The sequence below is a fragment of the Trichoderma camerunense genome (assembly GCF_050948025.1).
Source record: "Trichoderma camerunense strain CBS 138272 chromosome Unknown V8C40scaffold_10, whole genome shotgun sequence".
Lineage (NCBI taxonomy): Eukaryota > Fungi > Ascomycota > Sordariomycetes > Hypocreales > Hypocreaceae > Trichoderma > Trichoderma camerunense.
Window position 1 is genome coordinate 791,680 of NW_028145360.1, and position 20,265 is coordinate 811,944.

General features: G+C 52.5%; 9 protein-coding genes across 9 annotated transcripts; 2 read left to right on the forward strand and 7 right to left on the reverse strand.

Moving 5' to 3' along the window:
- Nucleotides 1-117: 117 nt before the first annotated feature.
- On the forward strand, nt 118-983 carry V8C40DRAFT_246870 (CHY zinc finger protein). Its single transcript, XM_083216198.1, has 3 exons — nt 118-252; nt 319-362; nt 433-983. Exons 1-3 carry the CDS (start codon nt 248-250, stop codon nt 750-752), a joined length of 369 nt encoding a protein of 122 aa, XP_083072618.1. The 5' UTR covers nt 118-247; the 3' UTR covers nt 753-983.
- Nucleotides 984-1,008: 25 nt separating this feature from the next.
- On the reverse strand, nt 1,009-2,073 carry V8C40DRAFT_275213 (proteasome core particle subunit alpha 4; the record flags this gene model as incomplete). The annotated part of the gene is made up of 5 exons (XM_083220676.1): nt 1,009-1,339; nt 1,398-1,785; nt 1,853-1,905; nt 1,967-1,973; nt 2,043-2,073. 5 exons carry the CDS (start codon nt 2,071-2,073, stop codon nt 1,009-1,011), a joined length of 810 nt encoding a protein of 269 aa, XP_083072619.1.
- Nucleotides 2,074-2,986: 913 nt separating this feature from the next.
- On the reverse strand, nt 2,987-5,469 carry V8C40DRAFT_27701 (Zn(II)2Cys6 transcription factor domain-containing protein). The gene is made up of 4 exons (XM_083220919.1): nt 5,216-5,469; nt 4,485-5,054; nt 4,227-4,346; nt 2,987-4,135 (listed from the first exon to the last, which is right to left on the reverse strand). The coding sequence occupies exons 1-4, from the start codon at nt 5,273-5,275 to the stop codon at nt 3,365-3,367; spliced, it is 1,521 nt and encodes a 506-aa protein (XP_083072620.1). The 5' UTR covers nt 5,276-5,469; the 3' UTR covers nt 2,987-3,364.
- A 1,397-nt stretch (nt 5,470-6,866) lies between these two features.
- Nucleotides 6,867-9,555, reverse strand: V8C40DRAFT_246878 (FAD-binding oxidoreductase). The gene is made up of 2 exons (XM_083216199.1): nt 7,661-9,555; nt 6,867-7,297 (listed from the first exon to the last, which is right to left on the reverse strand). The coding sequence occupies exons 1-2, from the start codon at nt 9,272-9,274 to the stop codon at nt 7,265-7,267; spliced, it is 1,647 nt and encodes a 548-aa protein (XP_083072621.1). The 5' UTR covers nt 9,275-9,555; the 3' UTR covers nt 6,867-7,264.
- A 172-nt stretch (nt 9,556-9,727) lies between these two features.
- V8C40DRAFT_246884 (uncharacterized protein) lies at nt 9,728-13,094 on the reverse strand. Its single transcript, XM_083216200.1, has 5 exons — nt 12,883-13,094; nt 12,359-12,794; nt 12,177-12,243; nt 11,052-12,031; nt 9,728-10,995 (listed from the first exon to the last, which is right to left on the reverse strand). The coding sequence occupies exons 2-5, from the start codon at nt 12,415-12,417 to the stop codon at nt 10,119-10,121; spliced, it is 1,983 nt and encodes a 660-aa protein (XP_083072622.1). The 5' UTR covers nt 12,418-12,794; nt 12,883-13,094; the 3' UTR covers nt 9,728-10,118.
- A 1,484-nt stretch (nt 13,095-14,578) lies between these two features.
- Nucleotides 14,579-15,701, reverse strand: V8C40DRAFT_27783 (uncharacterized protein). The gene is made up of 2 exons (XM_083221000.1): nt 15,551-15,701; nt 14,579-15,491 (listed from the first exon to the last, which is right to left on the reverse strand). Exons 1-2 carry the CDS (start codon nt 15,568-15,570, stop codon nt 14,879-14,881), a joined length of 633 nt encoding a protein of 210 aa, XP_083072623.1. The 5' UTR covers nt 15,571-15,701; the 3' UTR covers nt 14,579-14,878.
- Nucleotides 15,702-16,198: 497 nt separating this feature from the next.
- Nucleotides 16,199-17,220, reverse strand: V8C40DRAFT_246893 (mitochondrial 54S ribosomal protein bL19m). Its single transcript, XM_083216201.1, has 2 exons — nt 17,009-17,220; nt 16,199-16,934 (listed from the first exon to the last, which is right to left on the reverse strand). Exons 1-2 carry the CDS (start codon nt 17,151-17,153, stop codon nt 16,429-16,431), a joined length of 651 nt encoding a protein of 216 aa, XP_083072624.1. The 5' UTR covers nt 17,154-17,220; the 3' UTR covers nt 16,199-16,428.
- Nucleotides 17,221-17,408: 188 nt separating this feature from the next.
- V8C40DRAFT_275215 (uncharacterized protein) lies at nt 17,409-18,655 on the forward strand (the record flags this gene model as incomplete). Its single annotated transcript, XM_083220677.1, has 2 exons — nt 17,409-17,529; nt 17,595-18,655. 2 exons carry the CDS (start codon nt 17,409-17,411, stop codon nt 18,653-18,655), a joined length of 1,182 nt encoding a protein of 393 aa, XP_083072625.1.
- Nucleotides 18,656-18,717: 62 nt separating this feature from the next.
- On the reverse strand, nt 18,718-20,262 carry V8C40DRAFT_246896 (tryptophan synthase beta subunit-like PLP-dependent enzyme). The gene is made up of 2 exons (XM_083216202.1): nt 19,922-20,262; nt 18,718-19,811 (listed from the first exon to the last, which is right to left on the reverse strand). Exons 1-2 carry the CDS (start codon nt 20,034-20,036, stop codon nt 18,814-18,816), a joined length of 1,113 nt encoding a protein of 370 aa, XP_083072626.1. The 5' UTR covers nt 20,037-20,262; the 3' UTR covers nt 18,718-18,813.
- Between the last annotated feature and the right edge of the window lie 3 nt (nt 20,263-20,265).

A 20,265-nucleotide genomic window follows, 5' to 3' on the forward strand; every position in this document is an offset into this window, starting at 1 on the left:
AAGACAGTCCAGGGGGCCAGTGCACTAAATGGCACCCCCACCAATAGCAGCTGCAGAGGGCGGCGTCTGGGAGACAAAACCCAAGACCAAGAGATTCTGCAGCAGCTCCAGAAATATCACCACACTCGTTACTAAGGACAAGAAAAAGGAGGATTCCTATATCTCGCCCATCTCTGCTTCGTTTTGCTCTACATAAGTCCATATACCCAACAGGGACGAATCCAGTTTCATCAATATCTCATTCATCATGTGGTACGCACGAAACAACCACCACAAACCCAACATCCAGCAAACAGCTAACTAACCAAAACCTCCCAGCAAACACATTCTCAACGCCCAAGTCGCCATCCGGTCACCATGCTGTACGCTCCCCCCAAACAAACTCACAACAATCCTTCCATCTCCTTTCCACCACTAACATCATCAAAAAAGGCCGAAAATGGTTCGACTGCGCCGAATGCCACTCCGAACAAGAAACCCACCCCCTCAAGCAAAGCATGGAAATGACATTCGCCTGCAAAAAGTGCAAAAAGGTCTTCCGCAAGGACGCCGAGGAGTTCGACGAGAGCGACGAGTACTGCCCGCACTGCGACAACCACTACGTCCTCGAGGCAAAGACGCCCAAGGCCGCGCTGACCATCGAAGGAGACGACATTCGGATGGACAACAGGCTGCTCAAGGACGAGAGGGTCCGACAGGAGGGCCGGAGGACAATCTTCGACCCCACGCCAGAAGCTGACAAGCTTGGCTAAAGGCACATGTTCAAAAAGGGAGAAGAGGGGGGGGCATGGGCTGTGTATATACTATTTATACGGTCGTTGTTTGGAAAGCACCTGTTTCGGCGTTCCATGGCATCACATTAATTGGAGTTCTTTTCTTTTTTTCGTTCATCAGCCGAGGTAGCAATCGTATTATGGCGTCCCTCTTCAAATTTTGCATATCATGTTGATACAATAGCATCTGCGCTCTAAAGTTTGCATTCCAATAAATACCATTTCCATTTATTCTCTATTCAGCAGCAGAGTCATCGCCGCTCCTCGTCAGGATGGCAGCGCTTCCGGTGCCCGGTGTTCGTCCCGTCTTCTTCTTGGCAGCCTCCTCCTGCTTCTCCTGCTCAATCTCCTTCACATAACCCTCAATCTCGTCCGTCGGCAGCAGCTCCATAGGTGCGCCGGGGGCCATGAGCGCGATCTCAATGTTCTTTGCACCAGTCTGTACCACCTCAAGAAGAGACTTTATCGCTAGTCGAATGGTGGTCTCCCGGTCCATGTCCTCCTTGTAGTTTCGCTCCAGGAACTCTCGAACCGTCTTGCTGGAACGGCCGATGGCATTTGCTTTCCTGTAATGATCAAGAGTCAGCCATCAGAGACTTGATGAAATGCATACGAGAACCTTACCAGGCTGAGTAGATACCAGAGGGCTCGGTCTGGTAGAGTCTGGGCACCTCGCTTCCATTGTCAAATCCAACCACCAAGGTGCTAATACCGAACGGTCGGACACCTCCAGCCTGTGTATAGCGTTGCTGCACACCGGCAACGTATTTTGTAATGTACTCGATCGTGACGGGGTCCTCCACCGACAGACGGTGCGATTGGGCTTCTAACCGTGCCTTGTCGACGAGGATTCGGGCATCTGCATTCAGGCCGGCAAAGGCCAGGGCGACGTGGTGGTCCAGGACCTGGATCTTGGAGGGCGTGATTCTCGTGTCCTGCAGCTTCATCGCAGACCTCTTCTCACATCCCAGCACCACGACTTCCTTGCCTTTGACGCCGACAGCGCATGTTCCTATTCCCGAGAAAGTGTCAGTCGAAGGTGGGGGGGCGGGTGGGTGGACAGCTTCATCCAAACGGACCTCTCTTCACAGCTTCGCCGGCATATTCAACCTGGAAAACGTGTCCGTCGGGGCTGGTCTAAATGTCAGATGGACAGGGCGCGATAGTAGACACGGCTGCAGCGGGCAACAAACCTGAAGACTAGAACACACAGCAAATGTCAGCAACCTGAGGATATCGATACCAGCCAGCGAATGCGTAATAACTTACCGGACAGAGCTCTGTCGTAACCAGACGCCATGGCCGCTGATTATTGCAAAGGGAAAAAAAGTCACTCAATGATTAATTGTTCGAGGCCACCCGAGTGCAGTCTGGCGGGCAATGCTGTGGGCAAGAGGAGGTTGTTGTTTTTTGTTTCTGGTACTTTGACGTCGATAATTGGGGGGGTCGATATGCTGGTTCTAGCGGAGCTTCGTCAGAGTGGCAGCCTACCTTGCCTGTGGCGGTACTTTGGAAAGGCTGGAGCTGGCTGGAGCTTCCCTGTGGCAGCCGCGCTGGGGGGAACGGAGAAACGTGATGGCGGGGCCGGGCTCAAGGTACGTACTCTGTGTTTCGAAGAGCATGGTCACATGACATCAATTCTCAACTGCAAAGTACTTTGTACCGCGAGCACCTCGACTTACACGAGCATCAAGACATGCTGAATGGAGTCAAATCAGCAACAAGACTCCATCTGATGCACTTATAAAGAAGAATACGATCAAATTAATTAAATTCATACTACCAAAGAGAATATTTAATTCCAAAAAATCAGCCAAATTCTTTTACAACTGTCATTCCCAACGCCATAGTCTCCTCCCATTGCATCTCTCCATCTTCCCCCAAAACCAATCAAACATTCAACAAAGCTAATTCGCAATACCGCAAAATCACGACATTCCCTCACACACCACTCACATCATCTCCAAACTCTCCGCTTACACCGTGCTTCCCTGTTTCTATCAAGATAATCAAGATGCAGTTCGTATTCAATGCGTGTAATACCGCTGCATGCACCCCTTCCTCGCCTATCAGATCAATCAGAAACAACAGTACCAATATCACCCCAAGCACTGTACATCTGCAGCAACGCTCACCCAAAATTCCATACCCCCACACTGTATCTCTTATACAGCTATTCTTAGCCACCACATCACAGGCATGACCAATACTCGTGCATACACCCAAAAGAAGTTTGGGCCATGTATAATATTCAAGCTATAGAAAGTTGATGCAGTCTTCCTTTTTCCTCTTTTTCCCCTTAAAAAAACTTCCCCTTCCTGAAGGAGGTGAGATGAATATTCCCCCGCTTGATTTCCCCCCAAAAATGTTCCTTCTTTGCTGCTGTCTGTCCTTCCAACGGCAGTCCAGCTGCCTCCCTTATATGAAAATCTCTATCGATTCTATCTGGTTAAAAAGTTTCAAATGTCGCTATACAAGTTATTCTACACTGTAATGTCATCGTTCGTTCTTGGCCTCGTCGTCGTTCGGTTTTGGTTGCGCCCTCTCATCAACTTATATCGGTTGACATATGTATGCGTACTGATTATTCATTAGAATTTGGCCACTTCAGACCATTTGTGGGCTTGCAAAACACTCGTCACGGCTTGCGCCTTTGCCCACAGCCGCTTCTTGAAGCCGTCCAGCCACAGAATCTCAAGCACGCCATCCTGTGAGGCGGCGTTGACGTCCCGGTAAAAGTCCATGGCAACCGTCATCGGCCCTAGGAGCAAGTCCGGCTGGACGGTCGAATTGAGCGCTGAATCCAGTCCCCTGCAGATGTTGGCGGCCAACTCTCGTCCGTCTTGGTAATGCGCTGGGTCGATTTGCAGGGTGGGCGGCAGTTCCGGCCACATGTTGGGATAGGCGTCAACAACCGGTTGGAAAATGGCCATGTGAATATGCTCAATACAGCGGTGGAATGGGATCATGGCCATCCAGTAATAGACGAACATCAAGCCGGTGACTCCGTCCTTGAAGGTATATGCGTTCGCAAAGGGGATGGCGCCGCCAGGGCTCCTGAGCTCCTCGGCCCAGAATGGGTACGGGTGCTCTTCCGTTCCCCTATAAGCCTCCTGCAGCCATTGGCGGAACTGCGCTTCGACAACCAGACAATGATGCAAAAGCTCCTGGGCTTGTGTTCGGCGGGCAAGCGTTGCCTGGAGGTGGATGATTCGATCCATTTGCTCGAAGATGGCGGGAAGCTGAAGTATGATGTCAAACAGCTGGTCGAGGGCAGATTTTGGATGCTGGTCCCATGGTATCGTGGTCCATTCCGGAGCTCTCAAAAAGGTATCTCGTCTGCTCAGGAGAGCAATGCTCATCTATTTTGTCCAGCAATTAGCATTCGGAGAAAAGGGGAAGGGGAAGATCCGGACAGCCAGCCAGAGGGGAAATCATCGACCGAGGACCTACAGCTACAGGGCGATATACCCTCACGAAGAAGTGGTGATTCGGGAAAGAGGCGAAATAGTGCGGACCAAGTCTGGTCATCTGTTCGGCCGTGAGCCTCCATGATGCGCCGGACGAATCGTGCTGTGTAAGTCATCTCCGAATTAGCTTCGACCGGACTTGAAGAGCGAACCTCGTCCGAGGAAATCCCGCGGTGATGATTTGCAATTGCAAAAACACCACGACGAGGGAACAGAAATGCAAAAACAAAACAAAACCCACCTCGAATAGAAACGCGCAGTAGCTCTCTGTCGAGTCATGCTCAGAATTAGTGGCCTTTTGGCGCACAAAACATTGCGCATTCATACCGAAGGCATCGTCCGCCACCGGCAGCAACTCAGCCGCCGCGTAGGGAGGAAACTGTATAGCACTCAAAAGTCCCGCGGCGGATCCATCACCGCCGCCTTCACCACCGACAGCCGCCTCGAGTCTCGCCACGCTTTGCAAATTCGTCTGGAGCGCGGTGATGAGAGCTGGGAAACCGGTTCCCCCCTGGCCCCCGGGTGTCAATCGAACGTAGTCGTCCCACGCAGAGGTAAGTGGTGCCAGGGGTTGAAAGAGTTGAGGGCCGCTGAAGATGCTGCTGCTGCTGCTGCCAGGCTCGTCCGAAGCCTTGACACTGGGGCTAGGGCTGGCCTTTGGCTTCTTGGAAGGTGTCGTCTTCTTCGGATGCGAAGCTACACGGCCTTTGGTCTCTGGCGTACCGGTGATGAAAACTCGCTCTCTCTCATAGCCCTCGCATGTTCTGCCGCTGCTGATGCAGTTCTGGCAGAATGGACGCTCATTGCTGCACTATTTTCTCGACATGTTAGTTGCTGCCCGTGTTATATCTTCCTCTTTGCGTGTGTGTCTGTCTCTCTCTCTCTTTTTCTCGTTTCTCTTCATCATAATGTCTCATTTTTCATCGACAAAGGTGTATAAGTTAAGGGGGGGAGGGAAGAAGAAGAACAAACCTTCACTCGACGTCTGCGGCAGGTCTCGCACCCCTTATACTTGCCCGGAACACCAACCATGATGTCGATCTTCGGACTCACGCGTATATATATATAGATATATATTTATAATTGTGTGTGCGAATATGTGCGTGTGTGCGTGTGTGAGCTTGAAACAAATGTATGTATGAGAAGTTCGTGTATGCGCGAGCGCGTAAGTGTGTGTGTGGTCTCTTGTGGGGGTGGAAGGCCGGCGAATTTGTTCCTCAGCCTTTTCCAGAAAGAAATGGGAAGAAACAAAAAAAGAAAAATGTCCGGTTCGTTCGTCGCTGAAAGCTGTTTGGTTTGGTCGGTGTCTATTGCAACCCGGCCCGCAGTCTTGCTTCTCTTTGCCACCGCTTATCCTCTTTGCATCATCGTTGGGTCTGTTTTATATTTGTAAAAGAGGGAGGAAGAGGACGCCGTTGGTCTATAGGCCTCCTGGACGAGGACCAAGCATGGGACTGGGTACGCGGGAGCTATTCCGGCTAACAAGGTTGTGTAGGTAAGTTAGGTAGATGGGGGACAGGTGTGTAAGGGTCGGGACATTAATGATACGGAGGTGAGGTAAGGGAACAAGGCCCAAGCCGGAAACCAGAACCACATGGCAAGCAAAACGTCCCATACATGGAGGGGGGGGGAAGAGAGGGAAAAAATTAGAAATGGTGAATCCCCACACGAAAGATGTCCAATCTCGAGCTGTGAGTGGCCTTTCACCTCTGGTCACTGCTGGTCTTGGGACATATTGCCAGGCACACAACTCCGCCTTTTGGCATGGGCCCTTTGGCTCCCTTTGGCTGTGGATTGGTGGCATCCCACGTAAAGGCCCGGCAACCACCGAAGCAAAAACGTACGAACGGCGACCAGGCGTCCGGCGAATGGGAAGGCTGAGATGGCCTCTCGGCCTCAGCCCCACGGACGACATGAGATGCAAGGCTTACCACATTGCCGGTCGGTTCAGGGGCTCCGAGGCCTCTTGTTGGCTCTCGGTCTAGCTTTGAGTCTTCTCGTCTGTGTGTCTTGTCACTTTTGGTCCGCTTCTTCTGCCCCCATCCCCCCCAGCTAAGCAAGCAGGGCAACTTCCGCTGCAAATGCAGCCTTCGTCCGCCCGGCATGACGCTACCTTAGCCTGGCAGCCCTTCTGCTTGTGCTGCAGACTGCAGTCCCACCATCTTCTTTCTGGCACTAAGTTTCGTAGGGCTGACGCGGAGGGCCAGCTCTGCTCCTGGTTGGCTGGCCCACCGAGACGGCTGAGCTTGGTCGCCCAAGTCGTCTTGTGTCAGCGATCAGATGTTTGGACAAGGCGCGTGCTGCCATTGGCCGGCTCGCTGAAATGACAGGAATATGACCTATGAGAAAACCTGTGGCCTCTGGACCTCTTTGGGTCTCTGTGGCTCCCTCAAGCTATCCCAACCTATCCGTCGCTCACCCTGTCCGGCAATCTGATAGGTTGTCCGGGGGTCCCCAGCCGCGAAAACCCCAAGGAACCATCCGGAGCCCAACAGCCTCGTCCCAGCCGTGCTGCGTGGGTGCCTGTAAGTTGATTACGATGATCAAGTTTTGCTAGCACAGTATTGCCCACTTTCGTAGACCGCCGCGCCGGGGATAACAACAAGAAGACACAGTAGACCAAGAAAAATAGGGGACTTTGCAAAATACTACTATCATGGTGCTTCTGCCTTCTCCTTGTTCCGCGTCTCTGCCGTCACACAAACCGGTGTCGGCCGATACGGAGCCAAATCGGGAAATGGCGCCAGGCTCAAAAGAGTTACAAGATGTGACGAATCTGCCTAAGGGGATCCAGGGGAGGGGATGGCCCTTGAAAGGCCCATGAAAGGCCCTCCCACTTCCAAGCGGTCCGCATCTGTCTGTCATGACTTACATACATGCAAAAGGCCCAAAAAGGGAGCCTTGGGGGTTTTTTTTTAGGATGCACCGACCGCAAAAATGCACTTGTGCTGGTTTGATATTACTCGTGCTATCGCATCCCCGCCGCCACCTCGGACGAATACTGTATGTACCCCCCAGTCATCAAATGTACTTGTACGGATTCATAATGCCATTCTGTCATGAGCCATTGTCAGTGTCAGCCCTACGTGCGTAGCAGTGCATAAGTTGGGAGATATTGCTCAGGTCAGGTTGGATTGGGAAGAAGGTGCATGAGAGCGCGCGCGCCGCGGCATCTCTACAGCCACGAATATGCCCTCCCGCGCGGGACTCAAGAGACATGTGATATGCCATGTTGCCAGCCGCAAGCAATCAGATCATGCAAAAGACAGAAACGAAAGAGGGTCGTATCGTATGGGGAAACACGAGGAAAATCATGAAACAAAAGCAGGTTGAAACAAGGCGCAAAAGCAAGGGTAAGAAACAAGCGACAGGCGACAACTGAGAATGGGGAACAAACGAGGTGTGGGCTTGGCTTACCGGATCATAGAGCTTCTTAATCTGCTTCATCAGGCCAATCACAGTCTCGTTCCGGCTGTACTGCACGTACTTCTTCTTGGCCAGCCCCAGCCCATGCTCGGCGCTGATGCTACCATTACGCTTCTCGATCCATTCGTACACAAAGGGCTCTAGAGCCTCCTCGACCTTGGCGTCATACCGTCTTACGGCCACATTGAGATGCAGGTTGGAGTCACCCATATGGCCGTAGCCCACAACTGCGCTTACCGGGTGCTCCTCGGTTTCGCCGATTAGGCCAGCCTCCCCCATGCGCGCCTTGACATCCTCGACAAGCGAGTACATCTCGGCCAGTGGGATCGAGACATCATACTTGTACACCCCGCCGCCGTGGCCAATGCACTCGGTGATGCTCTCGCGCCAGCTCCACAGTGCCTTGGCCTGCCCCTCGCCTTGGGCCACGACGCCATCGACCACGATTTCCTTGGTCAGCACGTCCTCGAGGAACTTTTCTAGCTTCTCGTAGTCATGGTCGCCGTTGGAGCCGCTGGTCTCGATAAGACAGTAGAAGGGGTGTTCGCCCTCAAGAGGCCTCTCTTCGCCCTTGATCTTGTGAACGATCTGCTGGGTCCGGGAATCCATCAGCTCAAAGGCAGAAAGGATCTCCCCCAGCTGCTTCTTAGCCTCCCGGAAGGCAAGCTGTGCCTTTTCATACGACTCCAGGCCAAAGTAGGCCACGTTGACGGCGGCAGAACGCTGCGGGCACTGGATGACCAGCTTGGTGATGATGCCAATGGTTCCCTCACCACCGATGAACAGCTGCTTCAGGTCGTAGCCCGTGTTGTTCTTGCGCAGAGCACACAGGTCGTTCATGACGGTGCCATCTGGCAGCACGGCCTCCATGCCCAAGACGTTTCCGTGCAAGCTGCCGTAGCGCAACAGCCTCAGGCCTCCAGCATTGGTGGCAACTGTACCACCCACATGGCACGATCCCTTAGCTCCTAGGTCGAGGGGAAAGATGTATCCCCTTTCAGCGAGGTACTGATCGGCCACCTCCAAGATGCATCCAGCATCCAACACCAGTGAGCCGCTGACCTCGTCGAAGGAATGGATCTGGTTCATGCGGCTCATGTTGATGATGATCTCGTCGAAAATAGGCACAGAGCCCCCAACAAGTCCCGTGTTGCCTCCCTGCGGCACCACCGCCAGCTTCCTGTCGTTGCAGTACTTGAGGATCTGGCTGACATCCTCGGTCGATCCTGGCTTGAGCACGAGACGGCCTTGACCTCGGTACTTGTGCATCCAATCCTCGTTGAAGGGCTTGAGATCGTCCTCTGCGCCGCCGGTGGTGCCATCGATCACGGCCTGCTCGCCTCCAAGCAGGTTTTTGAAGTAAGCTACATCATCCGCCGTCAGTGACGCATATTTGGCGTCTCTCGTCAGTCCCGGATACGTCTCGGACGTGAGCTTGGCGAGGTGCTGGACCGCCTGTGATTGAGACAACAATCTCGGGACCGAAGTCGCAAAGCATCGAGCAGGCGAAATTGCATGGCAGGGCACAAGTCTGGCACCGCCAATTGCGCCCATTCGCCGGCCGGGCGATTGCAGCACTCGCACAAGCCTCGATCGTGTCACCATTTTCAGTCAGAGGGTGAGAATCCTGCTGTCGTGAGGCCAACCAATGTCGGAGGGTGGAAAAAAAAGACAGAGTGAGATCAGAGGGGCCAAGGTTGAAGCTTCCTTTGCTTAGCACCTTCGATCGGCTGGCGATTACCGGGTAGGCAAGAGCCGGAGCTACCTATTTTTCTCTTTACTAGTACTCCGTATGGACGTAGACAATGAGCCAAGCAAAAGCACCTCATTGATGCTTAAGCGCCATAAAGCCACCTTCAGGCGTCACTTTTTCTTTTTTTCTGCCACTAAGACGCCCTTGGTTAAATGCCCAATTGCCTGTCGGGCAGTTACAATTCGGTGCTTTTGAGGGCCCTGAAGTCATTAGTGGGCCTCTGCCTCCGAGTCCGGCCTCGGAGAATTGATGCCGGGTAAGAAGCTTGGTCAACTGTATGTAATACGAGCAAAAGGAATCCATCGTAAAAGGCAATACGAGTCTTCTTCGTAATTGATAAATAGGAGGCCAAGTGCCAATTAGTTTGGTTATCTACCGTAATAGTACTATTAATTCAACGTGGGGAATACAATACACTATAGAATTGTGTCCAATTTTTATCCGCACATCACCATTACCATCCAAAAAGGGAGAAAAAACAAAATAAGCAATGCGTGCATGCATCGAGGGGACCGAGAAAAACACCGCTGCCTCTCCAACCAAGTAGTATCCAGACAACATAGGAGACAGGTACTCCGTATAATGGGCATATGTGCGCGACAAGGAGAAAAGGGGGAAAGTATACAAAGAAATATACGGAGGCCGTCCACAAAATGACAGTGGGCCATGTACCATTCTGCTCGTCGCTGGGACTCTTTAAGCATGCACGCCGTTGACCTTGGAATCTCTTCGGGGTCGATCACCAGTGTTGGTGCTATCCTGGAGCACACCGGGCGGTATATCGTCGTCCGCATCCTCGCCACCCATCATCTTCTCCATGAAGGAGATGTAGTCGTACTGGGCTTTACCCCGATCCCTTGACATATCCGGACCGCTGTGTGGCGGCATCATGTTGAGGAGCGTATCAATGACCTCTTCAGGAACAAGACTGTGGCGCAGATCCATTTCTGTGACGTAGGGTTTTCCATCTGCGACCTCTCGGAACGACTGGAAAACTTGCTCGGCAGTGTTTTGGTCCTCGGTGACCTCGACCATGAAACGAATAAACTGCTCGAACGTGACATATTCCTTGCCCCCAGACGTATCGACAAAGTAGTCGTGCATCTCCTCTTCAGAGAAAACCAGTCCCAGCGAGGCCAGGGCCGCACTGAATTCGAGCTCCTGCAACGAATTTGAAGCGTCGCGGTCGAAATGACGGAACACACTCTCGAACTCTTCCAGTTGGATGGGCGTCAAGTTGGTCATGTTGCGGGCAACCATTTGGTTTTCCAAAAAGGCCAGCTTTTTCTGGACGGACGATCTGACCAAGGTTAACTCGTAGGCCAATTCGTCATATGTGTATGTAGTGAAGTCGTTCTCCTCAATGTTTGCTTCCTCACACATGGCATCTACTTCTGCAATGGTGCTGAGATATCGATCGAGAGGTGCCAAATTGTCGCTGAGTTTTTTGACGTGGTGCAACTGATCTTCAATATCGCCATCCAAGCCTGAAATGGCAAGTTGCATGGTGTTCAAAGCCATTGCAAAGTCGTTGGCTTTATCTGCAAATGACTTTCGTAGGGCGTTTTTGATACTGCGACGTTGTTAGCCAGTTGCCTCCGCTGCATACAGAACAAAAAGTCCACATACTCTCGAATGGTCTCGTTAATGAGCTGTGCGCGAGCCATCTCGCTCTTTGTGAGACTCTTCCAGTCTCTCTCAATGACCTCTTGACTGACCTCGAACGGAGGTTCGTAGGGCCGTAACCGGTACGTGCTGAGCTTCGTCTTGATATTTCCCAACAACGTGGCCAGCTCGCTCTTCTCAGCAACCCACTCTCGCTTCTTACCCCTCTTGTACTCTGAGAACTGAGCGGCCTGGGCCTTTGCATCAACATAGGTGCCTTCAAACTTGGCCGTGTGCCACTGGTCAACCTGGCCTCGGATGTTCTTGAGGAGCTCCCGCATTCGTCTCTCGTAGGCATTTTGCATCTCCCACGCGCCCTGCATGTTGTTGAAAAACTTTTCAACTCGTCGTCCTGCATTTTCGACCTTTTCCATCTGGGAGAAGGCATGGAACCAGTAGGCAATGTATGTCATCAAACTTCGCTCATCAGGCTTCGCCACGTCGCACACATCTTCCACATCCAACAGCTTGGGAATGCCAATCTCCTCTTGGGCAATGTCAAAGGCCAGCTGCATGTTGCCGCGGTGGTCCGACTTGTCTAGGGTATCAAAGTCAATCAAATCCGGGCGGTGAATGTCGAGCAAGGCGCAGAAGGCAAGGCCGTTGTTCCAGCTGCTACTAAAGTCGCGAACTTCGACCTCATCATAGCATGCAGTCTTTCGTTGACACCACAGGAGCAGACCCTCTTTGGCCGACATGCCCTCCTCGTTGATATCACTGATGGTAAAGCGCAGAATCAGGGTCCAGATAAGACCGAGAACAATCTTGCGGTTGCCATCGACGACATCTTCAGCACCGATATTTGTCATCTGGATACCCCTCGACCTGATGAAGTCCAAAGACAGGTTGGCATTTTCGAATTTCTGGACTCGGAGCTTCGGCCGGGAGGCATATCGACCGAGAGATTCGTGAGACAGACATTCGAGCAAGTGAATTAACATAACCTAGTAAACCATTGCTTCTGTGTTAATGCGAGGCCTTCTTTGAGTTGACATGGGCAAGAGAAAAATGGGACGCAGGAGGAAAGGCAGATAAAATGAAAATAGGAAAATAGTCAACAGCATCGTGGTGTGGATAGGGTCAACTTACACCATCGCTAAGGTCCGGCACCAAGTCCTTGACCTCAAGATTCCTGGCTACAATCTTTGTGTTAAGCCTAGGGATGTCTTTGTCAGCATGTTACACAAGGGGTTGGTTAAGAAACTTGTAACTCGGATGTCCCCTTTCTTTTCCTTTGTGGAAGGCGGGCAGGCAGGTTGAAAGAAACATACCATTTGGTAAACGTCTTTTCCTGGACCGTGATCCATCTCTGCTGCTCTGAAAGAGTCATCCTGTTGAGGAATTGTTCATGGACCCCTCGAATCGACGACGAATCGACTAGTACGTCGGCAGCAGAGGCCTTGGTCTCCGCTAGGGCGAGATCAGAGTCAGAGTCAGCTTGACTCTGGGTTTCTGCCGGGCGAGGTTGTCTGGAAAACTTTGCTGGCTTGGGCGGTGGCTTTGGAGGACTGGAAAGCTTTGAGCGCGTTGGAGACTGGCTCAGGGCCTTGGTGCCCAATGACGAGCGACGCTTCTCTGACCGCTGGAGTGCAGCAGTGCCGGTAATACTACGAGTCTCCTCCTTGTCCCGCCCACTCCGCTGGGGGTCCGAAGCGCAGCGTGGCCGGGGTAGAGATAGAGAGAGGGGCGTTTGCAGGCGCTGCTCAACTGGCAACACAGGCGCAGGGTCAGCCTCAGCCTTGGCGGCACTGACACTGACAGGCGATGCGAGTCTGGAGACGGCGGATGAGCTGACTGGAGAGCTGGGGGGCGTGCAGAGACCTAGGGAGGTCAAGCAAGTGGACGAAGTAGTGGTGACGGTGGTAGTGGTAGCAGTTGTAAAAGCAGCGGCAGTCGTCGTAGTACTACTACAAGTATTTCTGGTGCTGGTGAGATGTTGGAGCTGCAGCTGGAGCTGGACCGATGCAGATGAAGCAGCGAGCTTGGTGTCGATATTTAGACCAGAGGGGCGCTGGGGTTGTAAACAAAATTCCGGGAACTGGTCCGCCAGCTCGACGTTGCCGGGCTGCAGCTCCTCCAACAGGCCTGTGGCGCCCGTTGTGCCGGCGGTTACTTGTGTGCTAACGCCGCTAATACTCGTACCAGCGCTGCTGCTGGTGCTAATACCGGTGCTGCCAGTGGGCGTGGGCGCCATCTTCTTGGGCGTCTTTAGCGGCCCTGTGGCGCTCTGGCGCAGGCTGTAATAGGCCATGGCGAAGGAGGTGAGCAGCAGCAGTAGCACTACTAGTGGCAGCGGTAAAAGACGGTCGTCGTCGTGGTACCGGTACATGTACAGGTACTTGGGATGGGGGGCAGAGTATCTTATCGATAGAACGGCCCAGCGGGTGGCTTTACTTTAAATTCAGCCAAGAACTCCAAAGAGAGAATATCAACAGATGGATATAGTGGTATTAAGTAGTATATATGACTTAATGCTTTTTTTACTGTTTGATGCTCTTCTGTCTCTTTCTTCTTGTTCTACCACCAGGGCCTCGACTGTTATTATACTCTCTGGACAAGTACTTGTTTGAGATGTATCAGAAACTTTTCTGGAGTTCCCTGCGGGCGAGCTTGACAGATGCTCCGTAACCACAGACGTGGCACCGTTGAAGCATCCTCGCCGTCTACGCGATTGGGTCCTCATGCGCGTCTCCACGCCGGCCGCATAAACTCTGCGCCAGGCCAGTCCAGACAGGTCCGCCAACGCTCGGATCGAGGCGAAAAAGGATGGGGACAAAGTTCGCCTCGTCTAAGACCCAACGAGCGTCCAGCTGGCATCGCGTCCAACCACCCGAATTTATCCAAAAGAGCGAACCTACATGTATGTACATGTACTCAAGCAACCCCAGAGCCGACATGCTGCAGCTGCACCTCGATGCGTCGCGAAAACGGTGGATGGAACTCTACCACGCAAGGCCAGCAAATCACCAGGCCTTCGTGGCGGGCGCCTCGTCTGTTCGCTTGGCTGCACGGATCCTCGTTTCTGATCCATCTCATCCACTCGGCCATCTCGTGATTGCGCGGCCGTCGTTCGATGCTGCAGAAACCGGTTCGGATCAGCTTTGCTGTCAATCGTGAGCCTGGGCAATTCAACTTGCCGCGTTACGCCTCAGCCGTGGTGATCAATACCCATCAGTAGACCTCGTGGCTCTCGGCAGTCTTTGATGCTACAATGATCCTGGACGCTCATAATTGACCGCTTCATCAGTATCACTCACAGCAAGGACCGAAACGGCCAGAATAAAAGACACACCTGGCAGTGGCAAAAGCGCGTCTTCAAGGACTCAGCAAACACGCCCCTATACCACGCAGACTGCCAACTCCTGGGGACGTGACAGGTCGTCTTCGATGCGATGCAGTCAGGGATATTTGCCGAAGCACCTTTTCCCTTCAATATTGAGACACGTTGATATTATCTGACGGAACTAACAGGATGCCAGTTGCCATGGAGGATCAAGAGCTGCATCCGTCGTACCGTACGGTCAACCGGTAGGCCCGTTGCCACCGTCGCTCGAAATATCTCCCCGGTTTCTCCCATCGTTGTCGATTTGATGTGCCTCCATTCTGCAATTACCAGGATCTCTGCCTTGATTTTCACCCCGGGTTGTTGCTGTTGACGGCTTACTTTCGCTTCATCGCTTTCAGCTGTTGGCAGGGAACGATGTGTGGAGATCTTGGCAGATTTTTGACATCTCATATCATGGAGAATCCAGACGTATGGAAAACAATGTTGCTGCTTCCTATCTCCCACGTTATGGTAGGATTGGCTGCTGTTTTCGCTTTGTCTGTCCATGCATATCTACACGAACGTTGATGGGTGACCGAAGGAAGCGTCGATGTCTGACAGAGAGTGTTGATGAGACAGGGATTCTATGCTCCCAGAGATTCAATTTGGTTTCTTTTTGAGTCTTTATTTCTGCCTTGACGCGGATTGCGTTTATATGTCGGTGGGGTGAAATATGTCTGATGCCTTTCTGCTTGGCTCTATTTCCCATGGCGTGTTGCCCCATCTTCACTTGCATGCGTAGAGTTGTAAAACATAGTATAAGTGATATTCTTTCATGCTTGACTATAACATATTTAGTAGGTAGACGTAGCAAAAGAATCCCTGTATGTATAAGCAAGATCGACGTGGCACTCGATCTTATGATTCCAGTAGGAGCACAAGACATCTTGATTTCTGACTCAGCAGCCATTTCACTCCATGCGCTCCTATGCATTTGCATTGCATATATTTTTGCAAGACGTTTGTGTCCTTTTACGCTACGAGAAAAAAAAAGAAGAAAAAAAATGAAGGCAGAAGAGAAATTGTAAGAAGCAAAAAAGAAAAAAAAAATGTTTAGCTTCTCTTTGATTGAGCGTGTCCTGCAGAATCCATTAGTATCTGGTTGACCTGAGCGGTGGTCCAGGGTAGTAGAACTTACATCCTTAGTGCAGGGGCCATGCTAATCTTCTCTGTCTGTTGTTTGCACCGTTAGCGATTCGAACTTGCGACCTCTCTAAACAGGAGCGGGGATACAACGTACATCGTTATAAATTGACCAAATGCCCGAAGGCGATGTAAATTGCGATATTTTAGTATATAACCTACCACTCCAACATACAAAATTCCAAATACCAAGATTTTTTTCCCCATGCCACGAAAATGAAGAAAAAATGTCAGGAATTTCTTTTGCGATGGTAAAAGTCGCAAAGGCGAAAACCGCATCATCCCTGCATTTTGCTTCCCTGCAACTTACCGGTGCACTTACCGCAGCGGCGCGACATCTTCATACTGTCCGCTTTGGCAAATTCCGCGCAAGCACTGAGCAGAATCAAGTGGAGGAGAAAGAGGAGATAGAGAGGTTGCAAATTGCCTCTTCTCTGCCTTAGTACTTTGTTAGGGCTTCCCACCCTTTTAGTGTTTTGACAATGGTCGCAGCCAATTGGCATCTCCGTAGTAGGCAGGTAGATTTGGTCTGCCACTCTTATCGATAAAGACAAACCGCCATGGCCGTCCTTGGAGAACTTGCATGTACTAACCTAGAATTGAGCGTCTGAGTGTCTTTTGTAAGGTTGTATAAATGCAAATCGCTTTGGCTTCTTTGGCCTCATACTTTGCGTGAGCACAAGTACGTATAATTCTATTGTTTGATTCACTTATGAATGTTTACACGTAAGTAAGAAAGCTATTCTCATAAAACAAAACTTGATGTCTTGCTACATTTGTATTGAAATCATTGGTGTAATCAGTCGAATTGTACATTTTTGCAGACCCTATCATACAACATGAACCATGACGCCTCTTCTATCCCTTCTCCCTCTACCTGACCTGTCTTCCTCCACCCTGCTTGGCCTTGGATCTCAGCGCATATCTCTCCTTCTTCCAGGCAGACACCAGGTTGTCCACGCTGCCCATGTCGTGCTTCGGCTTGCGCATAAACGTCAACCGCGCTCTCCTGGCCCTCTTGGGCTTGCGCCATATGATATCGATACCCGTAACTGTCGGGCTGTAAATCTTGAACCACATCTCCACGCCAACCTTCATCATCTGTCCTCGTAGCAAGATGGCCGTGTCTACGCCGCGCCTCCGCAGTTGGATGAATGCTCCTGAAAAGGGCTCTCCGGCCTTGGTCGTCACCATGAGCACGTCGCCGACTTTGGCACTGTCGGCGTGCTCTCGGGAAAAGAGCCTCGTCCTGGCGCCGGTCGGATCGAGACGGGCAATCTCCTGCCGTTTCAAGGCGGGCATCGGATCGGGATGGGTGGCTCGTGGTGAAGGGACCTGAGGCCAAATCTGGAATTTTGCGACCTTTTGCTGTTCCATGTCTACAATATCAAAACCACCGTTAGCAAAGCTGATTGCCACCAAGTTATTGATTCCCAAACAAAGAGTGCCATACGTTGTCTCTGACTGAAGGCCGTTCTGGGGATGGAGGGGCTCGCAGCCTCTGTCGCCATGCACCGCTGCCACGATCTCTGGAATCTCGTCCTCCTCAAAGCCGCCTTCAGACAGCCCACCGGCTGCCTCGCAACAGCAGCATTCATCGTGATCGGAATTGGCGCCCACCGGGAAGAGAATTTGGCCGGTTGTTTGCGCTGGATTCAACGTCGAGGTTTAGGATCGGACGTTTCGCAAAAGCTCGAATGGGTCGAAAAGCAAAAGGCAATTCTCTGCCGTGATTGGCCCGGAGCCTCTTTTTCTCCGACCCACCCAACCATCTTGCGACTACGGCAATGGGCCTTCGCATGTACGAAGGAACTTTTTCCATTTCGACGGCATTGTTTAGAAAGCCCACCAACATGGCGACAATGTCAAGTCAGTCGCTGAGGGCGGCTGTCCGGTCGGTTGGACGACTAAATGGACGGACGGCTAGGTCTTCGGGCCTTGTTTCGAGGCAATTCAGCACCTCGCCAGCACATGGTATGCAGTTGAAAGAATGGCTCTGAGCCTTGTAAACGGAAGATTCTAACTGGAAGCACAAACAGGCGTCAGGGCTGTCTTCGCCGAGACGGAAAACACCGAAATGAACAAGATCCTCAACACCATCCAAGAAAACATCATCCTCCCCGCCTACCTCCCCGAAAAGCAGCGCAGGCTCGTCTTCGACCCCAAGATGAAGTCCTACCTCGAGCAAAACCCCATCATCATCGAGGTCGAGGGCCTCGAACACAAATTCTCCTCCATTGACCACTTCACCGGCATCGAAAACTCAAAGACGATCCTCGCCGAGGCCCTCAGCAGCATGAAGAGCCAGGACGACTGGGCTAACCTGGGAACCCTGCTGGCGGGGTACAAGAAGGCGGGGATACGGCTCAAAGCAAACCACTGGGGGAAGATTGTGCGGATGGCAGGCAAGAGCGGCAACATCCACGCCGTCATCGAGTGCGCGAAGCAGTCGGACAAGACGGGCCTCTTGTTCACTAACCGAGAGACGGTGGTACGGGTGCTCTCTTACATCAACGAAAAGGTTAGCAGCAGCAATTGGGACGAGGCCGAGACGAAGCAGGCGCAGAAGTGGGCGGACCAGGTCCTTGATCTTATTAAGCGCAGGGAACACACAGTCGAGGGCCAGCCTACACGAGAGAGACTACACTTTTCTCGCGTTGTACGTGGAATGACTCTCTTCACGAGGGCATCCGCCATCAAGGTTAAGCAGGCAGCGGGCGAAGCCGTCGAGCAAGACATTTTGCTCCTCAAGGACGAAGTCGAACTGCTCAGCTCTCTGTGGAAAGACTCAACGAACGCCAACCTGGAGGAGGTGGCCGAATTCGCAAAGCTCAACCCCACACTGGAGAGAAACTCCAGCCCCAAGGGCGTCAAGATTCCCACTGCCCTGAACGGAAGCGCATACGTGCAGGTTTTGGCACAGAACATCAAAGGTATTGCGCTCGCGCGCGAGATTGTTGGAGAGGAGGCCCAGGGCCTTGCGCCGGTGGAAGTTGCTCTGGCTGATCATCTGCGACACTTTGTTCAGACCAGCAAGAGCCCGACAAAAGGCTGGGACCAGGAATACTCAAAAATCGTCGGACAAGCACCCAAGTGGTAAACTTCATTGTACAAAGTAGCAGAGAAGGAAAAGGGGGAAGGCGTCAGGAAACAAATCAAGGATCACACAAAAAAGAGAAGAAAGAAAGGGATAAAGTCTATATATGTATGATATATACGTGTACAATATAAAAAAAAAAACAAATTCAATGAGAGAGCTCACGGCAGCACAATGTACTTTTCTAAATGCTTCGGAATAGCCCCCAAGAGCTTCTTCTCCCCCAGCCACTTGCGCGAGAACAAGCGGTCCGCATACCGATACGCTCCATCGCACAGCATCGTCACGACGACGTGGCCCCGGCCCAGCTTCTCGGCCACCTCCTTTGCGGCGACGACGTTGAGCGCCGAGCTGGCGCCCAGGTACAGGCCTTCCTCGTCCAGGCAGCGGTACACCATCTCGATGCTCTTCTCGTCCGAGATGGTTAGTGAGCCGTCTAGTAGGTCAATGTCCGGCGAGAGGTTGTCCGTGACGCGGCCCTGGCCGATGCCCTCGGTGATGCTGGAGCCCGTGCGCTCAATCAGCTTGCCGCCCGACGAGATGTACGAGTGCAGCACACTTCCTGGAGGGTCGGCGAGGAAGCTCTTGACTCGACCACCCGAGATGTCCTTAAGATAGCGCGTAGTTCCAGCAAGCGTGCCAGCAGTGCCAGTGGCACAAGTAAAGGCATCCACCTTGCCATTCGTCTGCGTCCAAATCTCCGGCCCCGTCGTCTCAATATGCGCCCGTCGATTCGCCGTATTATCAAACTGATTCGTCCAAACCGCATTCTCCAACGCCTCAGCATGCCGCTTCGCCTGATGGTTATAATTCTGCGGATTGTCAAACGCCACGGCGGGAACGGGATACACCTCGGCGCCCAGCAGCCGCAGCAGGTCAATCTTGCCCTGGGACTGCGTGTTGGGCATGTAGATGACCAGCTTGTAGCCCCGAGAGCGGCAGACGTGCGCCAGGCCGATGCCCGTGTTGCCGGCGGTGCCCTCGACGACGGTGCCGCCGGGCTTGAGCAGGCCGCGCTCCTCGGCATCCTTGACCACGTACAGGGCGGCGCGGTCCTTGACGGAGCCGCCGGGGTTCATGAACTCGGCCTTGCCCAGGACTTCGCAGCCGGTTTCCTCGGAGAGGCGGTTGAGGCGGATCAGAGGCGTGTTTCCAATGGCTGCGTGTGCGATGGTTAGCCTCGATATATAACAGCAGTAACACCAACAACAACAGTGTCATATCAACATCACAGCATCATCTCATCTCATATCTCCTCTCATCTCATACCTCCAGTCAACCCTCGTGCCACGCCCTGCGCCTTGGACACGGCCAGAGTATATGCGCTCGGCTCAGCAGCCTTGGCCGCCGCAACCGCCAGACGCCGCGTCGTGTGTCGGAACATGGCGTAACGATGCTATGCCTTTTCAACCTCTGGGAATAGCTTCAATTGATAAACTACGAGAGAGTTGCAAGCTGTTGTAAAGCCTCAGAATTCACATTCATAAGCCTCTCTCTCTCTTTCCCCAGAAGCTTGCTGGCGCCGAGGGTCCGTGGTGGGGCATTTCCCCGATGGTCCGATCACGTCATTTTGCGCTGCAATTAGATGCCGTTAGCGGAGAGCTTTAGAGGTA

Excerpts from the sequence above, each read along its gene's own strand:
- V8C40DRAFT_27783 (XM_083221000.1), bottom strand. The coding sequence starts at position 15,570 with ATGGCCCCTGCACTAAGGAT. Across the intron at positions 15,492-15,550 it reads ATGGCCCCTGCACTAAGGAT|GACACGCTCAATCAAAGAGA; the intron begins GTAAGTTCTACT and ends TGGATTCTGCAG.
- V8C40DRAFT_246896 (XM_083216202.1), bottom strand. The coding sequence starts at position 20,036 with ATGTTCCGACACACGACGCGGCGTCTGGCGGTTGCGGCGGCCAAGGCT. Across the intron at positions 19,812-19,921 it reads GGCACGAGGGTTGACTGGAG|CCATTGGAAACACGCCTCTG; the intron begins GTATGAGATGAG and ends TCGCACACGCAG.
- V8C40DRAFT_27701 (XM_083220919.1), bottom strand. The coding sequence starts at position 5,275 with ATGGTTGGTGTTCCGGGCAAGTATAAGGGGTGCGAGACCTGCCGCAGA. Across the intron at positions 5,055-5,215 it reads GCCGCAGACGTCGAGTGAAG|TGCAGCAATGAGCGTCCATT; the intron begins GTTTGTTCTTCT and ends TCGAGAAAATAG. Across the intron at positions 4,347-4,484 it reads ACTGCGCGTTTCTATTCGAG|CACGATTCGTCCGGCGCATC; the intron begins GTGGGTTTTGTT and ends TGACTTACACAG.
- V8C40DRAFT_246893 (XM_083216201.1), bottom strand. The coding sequence starts at position 17,153 with ATGAATGCTGCTGTTGCGAGGCAGCCGGTGGGCTGTCTGAAGGCGGCT. Across the intron at positions 16,935-17,008 it reads GGCCTTCAGTCAGAGACAAC|ACATGGAACAGCAAAAGGTC; the intron begins GTATGGCACTCT and ends TTGATATTGTAG.
- V8C40DRAFT_246884 (XM_083216200.1), bottom strand. The coding sequence starts at position 12,417 with ATGACTCTTTCAGAGCAGCAGAGATGGATCACGGTCCAGGAAAAGACG. Across the intron at positions 12,244-12,358 it reads GAAAAGACGTTTACCAAATG|GCTTAACACAAAGATTGTAG; the intron begins GTATGTTTCTTT and ends AGACATCCCTAG. Across the intron at positions 12,032-12,176 it reads TGCCGGACCTTAGCGATGGT|GTTATGTTAATTCACTTGCT; the intron begins GTAAGTTGACCC and ends ATGGTTTACTAG.
- V8C40DRAFT_246870 (XM_083216198.1), top strand. Across the intron at positions 363-432 it reads CGCCATCCGGTCACCATGCT|GCCGAAAATGGTTCGACTGC; the intron begins GTACGCTCCCCC and ends TCATCAAAAAAG.
- V8C40DRAFT_246878 (XM_083216199.1), bottom strand. The coding sequence starts at position 9,274 with ATGGTGACACGATCGAGGCTTGTGCGAGTGCTGCAATCGCCCGGCCGG. Across the intron at positions 7,298-7,660 it reads TTAAGAAGCTCTATGATCCG|AATGGCATTATGAATCCGTA; the intron begins GTAAGCCAAGCC and ends GGCTCATGACAG.